Consider the following 15,591-nt stretch of genomic DNA (forward strand, 5'->3'; position numbering starts at 1 on the left):
TGAAACCTCCTGTGTTCCATTTTATACCCATTGCCCCTTGTCCTATCATTGGTTGTCACCGAGAAGAGCCTGGCTCCATCCTCCTGACACTCCCCCTTTCCATATTGATAACCATTAATGGGTCACCCCTCAGTCTCCTCTTCTCCAGCTCAAGAGCCCCAGCTCCTCAGCCTTTCCTCACACGGGAGATGCTCCACTCCCTCCAGCATCTTCGTGGCTGCGCTGGACTCTCTCCAGCAGTTCCCTGTCCTGCTGGAACTGAGGGGCCCACAACTGGACACAATATTCCAGATGTGGTCTCACCAGGGTAGAGTAGAGGGGCTGGAGAACCTCTTTCGACCTACCTTATTTTGACTTGATCCTTCACTTGAAAGTCTTGCTGCATTTTTCCTTTTCCCCAGTCAAACAGGACCTGCAGCCTGTCCCTCTCTGAGGGATGTCTGTTTACTTGCAATTCTTGTGTTCAGTCTTCTGCATAACTACACCAGCATCCTTCTCCTAGAACAGGTTTCCAATAGGTCATATAACCTTTCGCATGAGATGTCCCTGCAATTCACCCTGTCTGAATTCACCCTTTTAGTTGCTCCTTTTTGCTTCAGTCAGATGTTCCATTTCTGTCCACTTTTCCCTTTTTGGTTAGTCTGCACTAGGTGGGTATTTTCGGTTGCTGCATCTCTTAGAAATCTCTGTCTACATGATAGGTAACACATGGTTTTCTACAGTTACCTCTGGAACCTGTGCAATTCTTCTGACTAAATCAAGCCTTACTTCTCTGCCTCAGCTGCCATGCTCCAATAGCCCAGCCTTGGCTTTGCCCTGATTTATCCTCTCTGCATGGAGGGGATCCAACTCCCCTCTTATTCCCATTTTCTGTGCTGGCGTCTCTCTGAGCTTCTCTTAAACTCTGAGAGACCTGTCAGTGTCCTGTCAGGTGCCAATGTCAAAGCCAGCCCCAACACCAGGTTCCCCCTTTCTAAGGCCAGGACTGCAGCTCAGGAGGATGCTGGGGTATTTACTGATCTAATTAACATACCTACTGGATTTAAGACCACTCATGGAAAGGGCTGTAAAGCACTGGAACAGGCTGCTCAGGGAAGTGGTGGAATCACCATCCCTGGAGGTGTTTAAAAGACATATAGCTGAGGCTCTTAGGGATATGGTTTAACGCTAGATTTAGGTTATGGTTGGACTCGATGATCTTAAGGGTGTCTTCCAACCAAAATGATTCTACGATTCTTTCAAGGCAACATTTTTTCCTTATGTGCAACTGAAGTTCCCCTTGCTGCACCTTGTGCTCATTGTGTCTCGGAGAAGATCCCGGCTCCCTCTGCTCCACAACCCTCGACCTGGCGGCAGGTTGCAGTTGTATCTCCCCCTGCCCCCCCAGTTTGCCCCCCGACCCTCTCCGCTCAGCCCCGGCAGCAGGAGTTGTGCGGGGTCGCCACCTCCCCGGGGCCGAGCAGAGGGAACCCCACCGCCGCAGCCCGGGATGCAGCCGGGGTTGCCCGTGGGGTCCCTGGGGTGGGAAGTCCCGTCCCCCCGCCCAGGCAGCGCCTCCCCGGGCGGGGCGGCCGTGCTATAAGGAGCGGCGGCGGCGGCGGGGCCAGCCGCGCTATGGAGATCGAGCGGTGCGGCGCTGTGCTGCTGCTGGCGGGGCTGGGGCGCGGGGAGCTACTCTTCCTCCTCCCCCTCTTCCTCCTCTTCCTCGTCCTGCTGCTGTGGGGCTGCTCCCGGCCGCTGGCCGTGCGGCGCGCGCCCGGGCAGGTGGGCTACCTGCCGGTCCCTGGGCTGAGCCGCAAACAGGCTGCTCGCCGCGCCCGCCGCTACCGCCGGCCCGGGGCTTTGCCGCCCCCCTACCCCAACGGCTGGTACCGCCTGCTCGACTCCGCGCAGCTGCCCCGCGGCGCCGTCCGCAGCCTCTCCCTGCTCGGTGAGTGCCCCCGACCCCCGCCCGGGCAACAGGGTGATGAGACTCGGGATCCTGACCGGTGTGCAGGGCATCCCTGCCCCGGCATCCTTGCTGGGATAGCAGGGCATCCCCGCCCGGGCACACCGCCAGGGCACCGGGGCATCCCTACCTTGATATCTCTGCCGGGGCACGGGGGTATCCCTGCCTAGGTACCTCTGCCAAGGCACTGGGACATCCCAGCTGGTAACTCCACCAGGACATCCCTGCCCGGACATCCCCATCAGGGCACCAGAGAATCCTGGACAACATCCCTGCCAGGGAAACAGGGCACCCCTGCCCAGGCATGCCTGCTGGGGCACAGGGACATCCCTGCCCGGGCACTCTGCTGAGGCACTGGGACATCTTCACACCAACATCCTCACCGGGGAACTGGTGCACCCCAAACTAGGTGTCCTGCTGGGGTACTGGGGTATCCAAACCAGCACCCGCACTGTGGCACTGCAATGTCCCTGCCTGGGCTCCTTGCCAATGTTCGGGGCACCCCTGCCTTGGGGCTCTGCTGTGACACGGGGACAACTCTGCCCATGCATCCCTTTCAGGGCATCCCAGCCAGCACCCCCATGGGGCAACAAGGATGTCACAGCCTGGGCTTTTGCATGTGCATTGAGTATCCTTTCTGGGGCACTGGGGACACCATGGCACAGGGTCCATGAGACTGTGCAGGGCACCCCTGTCTGGGCTCCTTGCTGGGAAAATGGAGCATCTTGCTGCCTGGGCTCTCTCCCCAGGCATTGCTGTCTGCAGCTCCCCATGTCCTGGGGAGATCGGGATGGGGTCTCATAGCCACATCCAGAGGGCAGCTGTTCTTGTCCAGGGTGCTTTCACCTTGAAGATGGGTTTGGACTTGTGCTGGTGTCTTCCTCATCAGAAGGGATGTTTCTGTATTGAAATCCCTCATATTCGGTGATGAAAGGGTGGGGTGTTTTCTGTTTTTGAGAGCCATGCATTCCTGTGAATTTGTTGGGTTTGGTGTTGTTTATTTTGTACAACGGGACCTATGTAATTCAATATACATGTCCTAGAGAGCCCTCACCAGCCTATCTGTTATGACTCCCTTGGTTGTCTGCCTGAAGCCCAGTTCCTGGCACCCAGTCGTCTGGGTCTTGCTGAAACACGCAGGTAAAAAATCACTTCTAGTGGCAGTGTGACAGTAGTGTGCAGTGCCAGGAAGATTATCAGTAAATAAGACAGTTAAACAACCTGTAGCCTCCAGATTTGTGCGTGTCTAATTTATTTTGGAGTTTGTGAGCATAGCCTGGAAAGGCAATGAGCCAGAGGAGGTGAAAGAATAGAGATCACTTGACTCAGTCCCTACAAGGCTTACCCTTTGGGAGGAGATCCCTTCCAAAACATGGCACTGAGCATGCAGGAAAGCCTTATTCTCTGCTGAGGTTGTGGAAGCAGAGCTGTTCTGATCTACTGCCCAGGCACTGGCTGCAGGGAAGCTGCTGAGACCCTGGTGTGCAGGGAAGCCCCAGAGTGCAACCTCTGAGCCAAGTGCCCGGAACTGCATGGTGGCCCTGGAGCTTTTTATATCTCATGTACTAGTCTTGCTATAATTGCCACCTGACTTTCATAAAAGAAATCGGCTAATTTAAAAGGAAAGCATCGGTATTGTGGAAAAGCACAGTGTGGAAAGCAGCACGGCAGAGAAGGACTTGGGAGTTCTGGTCGACCATGAGTCACCAATGTGCCCTGTGGCCAAGAGGCCAGTGGTACCTGGGGTGCATCAGGAAGAGTGTGAGCAGCAGGTCGAGGGAGGTTCCTCCCCATCTGCTCTGCCCTGGTGAGGCCGCATCTGCAGTTACTGGGACCAGTTCTGGGCTCGCCAGTTTATGAAGGACAAGGAATTACTGGAGAGAATCCAGTGAAGGGACACAAAGACGATGAGTGGCCTAGATGACCTTTCTGACGAGGAGAGACTGAGAGAGCTGGGGCTGTTCAGCTGGAGAAGAGAAGCTGGGAGGGATCTGATCAATGGGATCAATATCTCAGGGTGGGCGTCAGAGGATGGACCAGACCCTGTTCAGTGGTGCCCAATGCCAGGGTGAGGGGCAACGGGCACAGACTGAAACACAGGAGGGTCCATCTGAACATGAGGAGAAACTTCTTTGCTGGGAGGTGCCAGAGCCTGGACCAGGCTGCCCAGAGCGGGTGCGGAGTCTCCTGCTCTGGAGACATTCAAACCCGCCTGCACACATTCCTGTGCAATCTGCTCTAGGTGTAACTGCTTCAGAAGGTGGGTTGGACTGGATGATCTCCAGAGGGCTCTTCAACCCCAACCAGGCTGAGATTCTGTGATTGTGGCTGTTAATGTTCTAATATTCACATGTAGCAGAGTTTCTCAGTGTACCTTATGCCAGGACACTGTCCAAATTGAAGAGACCTCAGATTTGATGCAGAAGCCAGAGCAAAGATCAGCTTTTCTTCTGGTTCCAGATGCTGGAGACAAAAGCAGGACTAACTCAGGGGTCCCGGGTGAGGTTTTTGGGCAGCCCAGCAAGGGTCTGGCCATAGGCACTGCTTCAGATCTTCAAGGCAGAAGAGCTCCAGACTGCCTGTATGAAGGAAAGCTCTAGAGATGGGACCTTCTTGGAGTAAATCTGTCTTAAACCTTCAGTGGGCAAAGCACCAGACTTCAGGGCTGCTCCCTGGGGCACGTGGCTGGGAACTCCTGGCTCCAACTGCTTTGCTGCAGCACTCTGCTCTGACCCAGCCGAGGCTGCTGCTCCGTGTTTCCACAGCACTGCTGCTCCCGGTGAACCTGCAACACCTTCACCAGCAGGCAGAAACCCTTTCCCTGCTTTCCCCTCTTTGCCCTGAACCTCAGGTCAGGTAGAGATACAGGTCAGAGAGAGAGGAAAATGTGATGTTTCGGAATGGATCCCTGGTACCTGGGGCAGGGGGAAAGACCACTGGTGCCTCCACTCCCCTGTGCCAGCTGCCAGCAGATGTGTGAGAACCTTCCAGAAAGACTGCGGGGACAACAGAGCCAGGTGTCCTGGGTAAGGAGGGACCTTCAAGCTCTGCAGTAAAACAACTCATTTCTGCCAGATATCAGAAACAACCCTTCCTAGGCTCAAAAGCTGGGAAAGTTTGCAGAGTTTTCTTTTCTTTGCTCAGACCATGAAACTTCAATGGAGGAAAGTGGTTTTGGGTGGGATAGCTGACACTGTGTCACTTGTCATCAGTGTGGCTGTCTGGGAAAATACAGACAGAACCTAGCTCTCAAACTTCAGTTTGGCTTTATTTCTTACCAATTGAGCTTTAAGTTACAGCAACTGCTATAATGATCGGATTTCACAAGCTGATGAAATCTGAATTAATACATGCATAACCTGAAGAATGGTATGGGAGAGAGGACCTTGCAGCACCGCAGCCTTTAACTCAGTGGCTGCATCTGTATGAACAAACCCCGAATGCTCCTGAGCTCCTAGAGCAGCTGCAGCCCTTCCAACCAGGGCATGGCTTGAAGAGACACTGGAGCAGGTCTAGCTTTGCTTTTGAGCCAGGTCACCCATGAGCAGACCCTTTCCCCTGAGCCGCTGGCAGGGATGTGGGTGCTGGGAGGGCTGCAGTGCAGCAGCACCCTTGGAGCTCTGTGCTTGGCCAGAAAAACCACCTGGCACCTAGTCAGGCACTCCAGGAAGAGCATTGATTTAGGTGATCATGCGACATGCCATCCAGCTGTGATTGCCTTGCACAGCTGGCTGGACCAGTGCCATGAACAGACCTCAGGCTATAGCCCAGGTACTGTCTGTGTCCCCATTTTATTATCTCCTTGCTCAGCAAACACACTGCTACCCTGAGGGTGGGGAGGAAGAAGGCAGCCCCAGAACTGAGCAGGGGCAGATCCCAGCAGGGCAAGCCTCACATTGCTTCAAGGGAGCACGAGGAATCGGGTCCAATGATGGAGAAAAGCAAGTCTGAGTGCTAGGGCAATACAGCCCCATGCCAGCATCGACTGTCACTCGCTCCCCACCCGGAGCAAACCAGAGTCAGGCACTTCCCTTTGCTTCACCAGAAAACTCCCTTTTGCCAAGGATGTGACAGTGCTCCAGCTCGCAGCACCAGCCATCCCTGCCCGAGGAAGGGATTTGCTGCTGAGCCGTGGTGCAGATGGCCCTTGGAGTTCAGGAGCAAACAGATGAAGGGCTTCTCCTTCCTACTGCCATTAGCAGAGTCTCCCAAAATGTAGGAGCCTGTGCTCCTCCTCTACACCTCTGAGGCAAAGGCTTTAAATGCAGCTACTGCTCTGCTACGTGTGGATCCCTCCCTCAGCAGGGGAAACATCCTGAATCTTTAACTACTTCTGTGAAGGCACCTTTTATCCTGCTGCTGAAACAGGCTCTGAGAGCTCAAGGACCAGGGCTGAGGGACAGAGCCAGGAGGGTTTAGAGACAACCAGGAGAAATCGTGCCAGCCAGCGCAGCCTGGCATGTGCTACAGCAGCTGCCAGCCCGGTTCTGCGCGGTGCAGGCAGCAGATGCTCCTGCCTGGCCGGGCAGCACCCGCTCCGGCAGCTGCCTGCTGCCATCTCCTGGTTAAATAACTTCTCCGGAGCAACCCTGTTGCTGTCCTGCCGCCGCTCTTCCACTAGAAAGGAATGAAAAAGTCCTATATGAATTTTTTAGCAGGATATTTCTGCATGTCTTTGCACAAGCACCTGCCTGCAACGTCGGGTAAAGGCACTGATTGGTGTTGCTTGTTTATAAGCTGAGCAACATTTGTCTTACCTGACCCTCTTCATCTGGAGACGTCTTTACAACCCCATAATCTCGCATTTCTGCAGGAGAGCAGCTGGCTGTGTTTCGCGGCCAGGATGGCCAAGCCTACGTGGTGGACAGTTACTGCCCTCACCTTGGCGCCAACCTCGCTGCCGGCGGGCGTGTTGTGGGCAACTGCATCGAATGCCCATTTCACGGCTGGCAGTTTCAAGGAGAAGACGGAAAATGCGCCCGCATCCCGTATGCTGAAAAAGGTGAGTTTCCCCCAAATCCACAGAGAGCTTCTGCAGAAACAGTAGTGCCCTGTGTGTCCTCATTAAAAGCTACTTCGTTAAGGAAAAGTGGTCTTTATAATATTCATCCTCCATCTGGCTCCCCTATTTCATGCAGCATCCTAATTTTCCTCCTAGGTTGTACATGTTGGGTCATAATGTTCCAGTGCCCTTTCCTATGTTAGATGATAACTGGGACTTTAGTCCAGTTAAATAATCACCCTTCTTGATTTTGATAGTCCTACAACTCCTGTGTTCAGCAAGCAAGGTATAAAAAAAAGAAGGTTTTTAACTCCAAGTTATCCTGAGGAGCTATGGGGTTTCAGGAATGATTCTGTACTCTATACTGACAGCTTATACCACGTCAGTGCTTAAATCCGTCATGTTAGCATGACAGAATAGTCCCTCAATGACAATTTTTTTCTCCTTTTAAGGTCTGAAGGGAACTTTTGGTTAGAATCCAGGAAAGTTCTTTGCATCCACCTACCATTTAGATATAGTTTGTGTTGACTGTGTAGGAAGAATATCTTAAAGTTCACATGTAGAAATTACTTGATCTAGCTGCACTAATTAGTTTAAACCACCCATTCTATATGTGGCTGAAACCAGCAAACAGGCTTACCTTGAGTTTTGCTTTGGCTTTTGCTTCTTAGTTATTTAAAAGCATCTCTTTCTAGCTCATTGAAACTTGAGGGGAGTCCACTGATGCAGCAGACAGTTACTTATTTGAACAGTTTTAAGAGCAGAGAGAGAACTCTGAAGAGCGACCAGCTGTGCCTCTTCCCTAGAAAGACTTCTGCGAAGCACCCAACTGAAACCAAACTGATTTAAGCAAACTCTCTCCTATGAACTTCAGAAGCTGTTGTCCTTCAGCAGCTTGAAAGCTGGAAAAGCATCACCAGGGAGCCTCTGCTACATGAATATCTCCCATAAAGACCATCTCTGAGCCATGCTTCAGGATGAGGTAACCCTCAGGGCCAGCGTCAGCCTTGGAGACGCCGCTTTTAACTGACTCCTTTTTGTCCCCTGCCAGTGCCAGACTTTGCGAGTGTCCGGACCTGGCCGTCCTGCGAGGTGAACGGGATGCTGCTGATCTGGTACCACTGCGAAGGGGTCAGTCCCACCTGGGCAGTGCCCGAGCAGCGGGAGGTCGCCACCCAGGAGTGGTTGTTCCGCGGGCAGACCAAGCACTTGGTGGACGCGCACATCGAGGTAGGGAGCCTGGTTCCTCCGCGGGGCACGTCCATGCCCGGATCCTCTGCTATAGTCCAGTTCAGGGACATCCCCTCCCAGTTTGCCCATTCAGGGACATCTCCCTCCCAATTAACTGGGCTCTGCCTGCACCCAGTGCCACCGCTGCCACTGGCAGAGCTCAGACCTAGAAATACATCCATACTCTGTGTACCAAGAACACGACATATGTTCCCCTAACATGGATCGTGGGCTTCTTGAGTAGACAGCAGATGTTCTGGGTACTTAAAAGGAATCTGTTAATTTGCTTTGACTTATAACTGATGTAATTTAAAAAAAGATTCTCTAAGAATTGCGGCACTTAGTGTCAGGAGGCTTTTCAACTCATCAGTCATCAAAATGGAAATGCACAGTTATTTCGCTGTTAATCTTCATAATCACTATCATACGCTGACAAATGTGCCACAGAGGACAAAATGGCTGTTGCCTGCATCACCTCTCAGTGGAAATGAGTCTGGAAAAGTGGAACCATTTTGTGGCACTAAACAGAAGGGACTGTGGCCGTGGTCCTTGGGGGAGCCGGGGGCAACCGTGGGTGGAGGCGATGGGAGGCAGCAGCAGTGTTGAAAATGGGCAAACCCTTACGATTTTGGACCTTGGGAGATTTTTATGTACTTGCCACTGAGCAGAACACTTCTATTTGTAAAAATCAGTGACAAAAATGACGCTTAATCTAAAGTGCACTTCTTTCCAAAGGCAGCGCCTGCCTGCTGACTAAATCATGACTAAGGTGAGTGGGTTAGAAAGAAATGAAAAATTATTAGAAGAAATGAAGAAGATGCAGGAGACACAGGAGGTACAGCTCTGGGAGTGGGAAGAGGAGTTGGGAGAAGCAGGGAGAATTTGGGGATTGGTAGGATAGATAGTAATATTTATTTCATGTCTTCTTTTCAGTGCAAGCCACTGTACACAGGTTCGTACTGGGGACAGTTTGTGCTAGTTGCCAAGCTGGTGGAAAGCTCGTGTAGTTGAGTAATAGAGAAGTTAAAACTTCTCAAAAAGTTACATATTCTGGGCAGGCTAGTGGGGTTTAAAGGTTTAAAAGTATGTGAAAACTAGTCTAGGAGCACAAACACAAAAATGCTTTATTCCTTACAATCACTGTGGGGCCAAAGGAAGGACTTGGAGTCTCAGCTTGTGTAGCTGCAGAAGTTAACACACATAGACATCTGTGAGCTTAAAATTAACCCTGAATATTCTGAGCTTTCTGTTTAAATTATCCGTATACACTAGTTAACAACCAGTCCCAGGTCAGTCTGTGCTGAGGCTCCTTCCTCCACGCGCTCGGTCGCCTCGTGCTGTGTCGGGTCTCCGCTGTGCTCGGCGTAGAGTGCTGGGCTGTGCTGCTGTTAAATACAGGCAGCTCGCACCGCGGTCAGCTCTCGCCAACGGCAAATTGTTCCCCAACGGCAGGAAATCCCTGAGAACGCGGCTGACGCGGCTCACCTGGATTTTCTCCATGGAACAGCTATTCTGGGTGGATCTGATCTGAGACACTCAAAATCCAGGCTGTGGGAGTTTATGAAGCACAGCTGGAAGGTAAGACCCTGACTCCCCTCTTAGCCATGAAGTCTTTCAAACCAGGTCCCCTTTCTGCCACAAAGCATCAGTCGCACCCCGAACCCTTGGCCACATTCCCCCGTCTTCAGGTCTAGGCTCTTCTCTGTGTCTCTGAGGGGTTTAGCTGCACTTCTTCATCTCTACTCATCTCTAGATGGTCTTTTGTATTCAGTTTTGGGTCCCTCACTGCAGGAAAGCCCTTGAGGTGCTGGAGCGAGTTGAGAGAAGGGAACGGAGCTGGTGAGGGGCTGGAGCACAAGGGTGATGGGAGCGGCTGAGGGAGCTGGGGGTTCAGCTGGAGAACAGGAGCTGAGGGGAGACCTTCTGATCTCTGACCTGCCTGAAAGGAGCTTGGAGCCAGGGGGGTCGGGCTCTGCTCCCCAGGAACAAGCGCCAGGACCAGAGGAAACGGCCTCAAGTTGCGCCAGGGGAGGTTGAGGTTGGATCTGGGGAACAATTTCTTCCCCAAAGGGCTGTGGGGCATTGGAACAGGCTGCCCAGGGCAGTGGGGGAGTCACCATCCCTGGAGGGGTTGGACAGACGGACATGAGGTTCTCAGGGACAGGGGTCAGTGCCAGAGTTAGGATAATGGTTGGACTCAATGATCTTAAGGGCCTCTTCCAGCCAAAATGACTCTATGATTCCATGATTCACAACTAGCTCTTGTCACCATGTCGCTGTTACCATCCCTCACCCTGTACTCCCATCTCCCTGAGTCCTGGACTGAGTCAATTTTCTCCACCTCTCCAGGGCGAATGGTGTCCGGAGCCAGAGCCCAACAAGCATTGCTCCCAGCTGCTGCTTCTACACTCCACAAGCATCTTTGGGAAGCACATCTCCGCGTTGGATTTGAAGGTTTCAGTGAGGCAGGTATGTCTTGTGCTGGTGACCACCAGAAACCCGCAGCTGAGTCTTTGCCTGTTCTGCCCAGCGTGGCCTTTCCTACCAAGCACATCAGACACATGGGCCAAAACCACCCACTGACTGTGGGGCTGCCCCACAGCACGGAGCAAAAGGAGGGTTTGTGAGGACCGCTGTGCCCGGGAAAGAATTGAAAAAATAAATAGCTGGTACCTGAGCAGACAGTGGTGACAATCCCAGGAGACCTTCACACCACATTGTCACAGCTCTTGACAATACGGAAGTGTGGACCTTTCGGGTCTGTGGCGAACACACCTGGGAAAGGCATAGGGAGCACTCAATACACAGTGAGAAACTTTTTGAGGATGTTGATCTGTGTGATCCAAAAAACTCAGCTTTTTTTCTGACAACTTTCTGGAAAGCACAAAGATTTTTCAGTTTACAAACATTTATGCTAAAAAAACAAAGTCATACTAATGTCAAGAGCTCCTCCTGCAGTTCGCTCATTTTCTTCTTTTCTTCCTTTCTTGTGTTTTTCGTTTTTGTTTTGGAAACATGTTTATTAACCACACTTCTCTTTCCCCTCCCCACTTCCAGAAAATCACAAAAATGTATGTCTTGTATCATTGTATCATTGATCTTGTATCAGATCAGCCCTGAATAACATAATAAAGTAGTTGATAAAAATTGATAAAGAATTAAAGGAAAATAGAAAAAAATGCCACTAAACACAAATCAACGGGAACTGGATCTTCACACTTTAGTTTTTGGTTCTGGGTTTTCTTTTGATTAAATGCTAAGCTTGCCTGATAAAACCAGTAACTTTGTTCTAGTACAGTTTTGAAGGCATTTGACCTATTCCCATATTACAAATTCAGAACAATAGCAAAACAAGTAATGATAAGGGATAGATCTTGGTGTAATTAGGGAATTATCACAAAGTATATGTTGATTGTATCTCTATTGAGTTTTTAAATCTGTGCCATTTAGAACTGATATCAAGGAACAGAAGAAAAAAAAAAAAGACATTAAAATAACCTTACAAAGAATCTGTACCCAACTGAACATTAAAGGAGTAGTAAATAAAGTAGACAAAAACCCCAGTAATATCTGCACTGCCTCAAAGAACCAAGTGTATGAGCACGCATCCATATGTCTGGATGCACACCAGAGCGCAGAGAACAAGCTCTTCATGTCATGCAAGACAAACGGCTGAACTTGAGCCCCTTCAGTCAAAACCTGATGTGACTTGTAGCTGCAAAGGAGAAAGCCAGAGCAAGAGCAGGGCTGTTGTGTTACCTCCATACTCACATCGTAATCACTGCTACTGAGATTCAGTGCCCAGGACTTGGGTCAACAGTCCAAGAAGGTTGTTCATGACCTGAAGGTAGTTCAGTGATGAACAACAAGACCAAGTGACAATTTGGAAGCGTTTCCTAGATTGGATTTTAAAACTTTGGGGGACCAGTAGAGTAGTGTAAATCCTCATGAATTCCCTTGGGCTCACAGCAAAGCCATCCAGCCCTGACACAATGTCGCAGGCAATTGGGGCTGCACGGCTCTGCTGGATTTCCCCTGGCCTGGGAAGTGGTCTGTGATTCATGTCCCTGAGCTGTAGCTTGACTTTGAGCCTATTATCAGATGAAAGACAGAGTAATGCGGGACTTGAGCACAGCCTAGGAGCCATCTCAAGGTGTGGGAGTTGCTGTAGCAGAGGGCTGGACCACTGGGGACTGTTCCTCAGGGTGTTCCGTTGTTCTGCAGGTGGGGCCAGCGCTGGTTTTCCTCATCCTTGAACACGCTTTCCTGGGCCGTGGGATCATCCTGCAGTCGGTGACTCCCCTGGAACCTCTCCTGCAGAAAGTTGTTCACACAATCTACTACCAGAAGAACATGCCGGCCATAATCCCCAAGTTCCTCCTGAGAACGGAGTGCTTACAGGTAAGGCCTATGAAGAAGCGCGACCAAAGGTGGCCACCTAGAGCTTGGTGGCTTGGAGGTGTGAGGAGGAAGAGCAGTTGCCCACGTGGGCTCAGCTGTACGTGGGAGACAAGCACTTCTGGGCAAGATCCTTCCAGTGCTTGGCAAGGTCTTCCAGTTTTAGCAGCCCAAGGAACTAAACTGAGGTTTAATAAAGACAGTCCCTGCAGTGGCTTATCTGCTGAGGAGGGCAGAGGTGCCACCCCTCTCCTGTGCGGGGGGAACTGGGGCACAAGGATTAGGCAACCTCTGCCAAACCACAGGACCTCTTAGAGAGAACAAGTAATTTGTCTGGATTTCCAGCATCCCAGGCTGGTGCTTTAGGATCACTCTATCTCCTTCAGTGAGAACTGAGTCAAGAGATCCTCTCATTGTTAATTTATCATGAGATTGGGCAACTCCTGACAGGTTTCTCCAGGTCCTTACCACAGGGATTCATGGAAGTGGTGAAAGGTCCCTTTGGAAATCTCCAGTCCAATATCCTGGTTGAGGGCAAGGCTATTGCCAAGTTCAGGGCAGGCATGGCCTAGAAGGCCTCCTCCTTCAGAGAACTCCAGTTCCCCTGGTGACCCGTTCTATTATTGCTCTACCCACATTGTTCATTTTTGGTTTTCATGTCCATTTCGAACTTCTCAACCTGCAATCTGTGGCTGTTACTCCTTGTTACAACAGCTGGAACTGCCAAGAAAATTCTGACTCTGCCACCCCTGTAACTCCCTTCCAGCAGTCAGAAGAGTTCCTGTCATTCCCTTCTGTCCGGGGCTAAAGCTTGGAAACTGTTTGGTCTGACCAGAGAGATTTTCACTGGCCTTGCAGTAAAAATTGCCACAAGATGGTTTTCAGATACCAAAACCCTACCCCAAATCAAACTTCGCTGTGCTAGCTCATATTGTATAAATGCTGGCTTAATATTTTGCGTTCTTACTGATGTGAATGAGCAGCACTCATTTCTGCAGACACCTCTTCACAGAGGAAAACTCCATAAATCTTACTGCATGTGTGTCTGAGCAGAGTTTAAGATGCAGGTGCTTAATTTGTAAAGCCCTGGTTGGCTGGAGCTATGCAGCAAATCAAAAATCTCAGGTGGAGCAGCTCCTACCTACACGACATCCATTTCTTTTTCAGTATCTCATATGACAAAGGTAGTCTAAGATGAAAGCGGGTTCTTGTTTGAGAGCTACGCTGGGCTAAACATCTCCTGACTACAGACAGAGCAGCAGCGTTACAAGTTACAAATGGCACGAGCAGTCTGACACAGGTCATTTGGGGGAAATGCTAAAAAATAATCCTAGCATGCAGGTAGCACCAATCTGCTGGTTCAGCTTCCCCACCTGAATGAGACCATCCTTCTCCCCCCAGTTTGAACGTGATATAACCATCTGGAATAACAAACAGTACCTGCCCAAGCCGCTGCTGGTCAAGGAGGACTCCAGCATCCAGAAGCACCGGCGCTGGTACGCCCAGTTCTACAGTGAGAAGAGCACTGGGGTCCCAACGCACGAGAGCCTGGACTGGTGAGGAGCTCGCTGCCCTCTGCAGAAGGCGGCCAGAGGCTCTCAGGCAGCTCCTTTCCACCCTGGGCAGGCATGAGCAATATTAGAAATATTGGCGCTGGCACAGGGAGCAAAGCCAGAGCCCCGGAGATCCTCTTTTACCTTCTGTGTTCCGGGCATCAGAGACCAAAGGGTGTAACACGCTTGTTCTTCTACCTGTGCTGCAACGTATAAGCTGAGCCTGAACTTGCCAGAACTGTCTTTAAAGTGCCTTTGTCTCTTGCTGATGCTATCATTTTGAGTAGTTATATGAAAAGCTTTTCATGTGGCCTTCTATCGCCTGAAGTGTCCTTTCCCAGCCAGACCTGCTGTCGCTTCTGCGCCATCCCTTTGGCTGGGGCAGGTTTCAGCGCTCCAGGGGAGCCTTGGCTGATGTCTCCATGGCATCAGAGGTGTGACTGCAAAGCCCACAGACATTTGCTGTCCTCCGTCTCTCCGGCAGCAGGCAGGGCAGCGTGGGTTTCAGCTGCCCACCACGCCCTTACCGTACCTGCTGGCTTCCTCAAGCCTACCGAGCTCTTGCATGAGTCAATTCCTCATGGAGCACCTAGTTGGGAAGCAGAGGGACTATCCTGGTGATCAAATCACTTAGACTGACAACAACTCTGTAGGTCAAGGATGTGAATAAGATCCTGCTTGGGTAGCCCCTGGATTCCAGCAATATCCTGGGTATATGGCTGGCTCTAAGAATTTGTGTCTCATGGCAAGACCACAGGTATCGCTTACTGTCACTGATCAGAAATGAGGCTGACACAGGGAAACTAGGCTGCAAATGTGGCAAAAACTAGTCTAGATTCCCCTGTGCTTTGTGCTTAGGCACTCCGTATTGGAGGGCTAATTCTGCCTTGCTGCACACCCTGGAGAAACCTGCCACCTCCCTAGGCAGAGCCTTGGATAAGAGCAGGACCCTGGCAGTTAATCTCTGCCAAAATCAAGAGCAAATGCTCAAAGCCTGGAGCTTTCCGGGGAGGCTGGTAGTGGCTGCTCTCACGCGTGCTGTGCGCTTGCCTGTGCCTTGTGAATTCTGCACTTTGCTGAGGCTTCTGGTTCCTCCTTCACCATTAACCCCCGGAGCAGGAGCCGGAGCAGGAACGTGCCATCGCAGCCCTCTGCCAGAGCGGAGCCCATCACCAGCATCCCAGACAACAAAGTGCAGCTGTGCCTTTGCCATTTGCATCTGGCTATTGAGCTCTCAATATTTCACTATTAAATGTGTTTTAAGACTGATCTCACATTCATGGTTGTTATTTTTCACTGTTTTGTGGGGTGTTCTTGCATGGGAGAAGCAATTCTGCAGCTGGCCCATGCTGTCTCGTTTCAGGAGACACAGAGAATCTCCAGCAAGAAACTTAAGACAGCAGGAGCTTGGACGAGGGGCATTGCCCAACCCAAGAGCCTGAGCCTCTCAGGGACCTGAG

The 15,591-nt window shown here is 51.2% G+C and overlaps 1 protein-coding gene across 1 annotated transcript; it reads left to right on the plus strand.

Moving 5' to 3' along the window:
• Positions 1 to 1,614: 1,614 nt before the first annotated feature.
• On the plus strand, positions 1,615 to 15,358 carry LOC135996518 (cholesterol 7-desaturase nvd-like). The gene is made up of 7 exons (XM_065648583.1): positions 1,615 to 1,930; positions 6,762 to 6,950; positions 8,002 to 8,180; positions 9,633 to 9,758; positions 10,530 to 10,649; positions 12,405 to 12,581; positions 13,980 to 15,358. Exons 1-7 carry the CDS (start codon positions 1,615 to 1,617, stop codon positions 14,136 to 14,138), a joined length of 1,266 nt encoding a protein of 421 aa, XP_065504655.1. The 3' UTR covers positions 14,139 to 15,358.
• The last annotated feature ends 233 nt before the right edge of the window (positions 15,359 to 15,591 follow it).

Source organism: Caloenas nicobarica, chromosome 19 (assembly GCF_036013445.1).
Source record: "Caloenas nicobarica isolate bCalNic1 chromosome 19, bCalNic1.hap1, whole genome shotgun sequence".
NCBI classification, from domain to species: domain Eukaryota; kingdom Metazoa; phylum Chordata; class Aves; order Columbiformes; family Columbidae; genus Caloenas; species Caloenas nicobarica.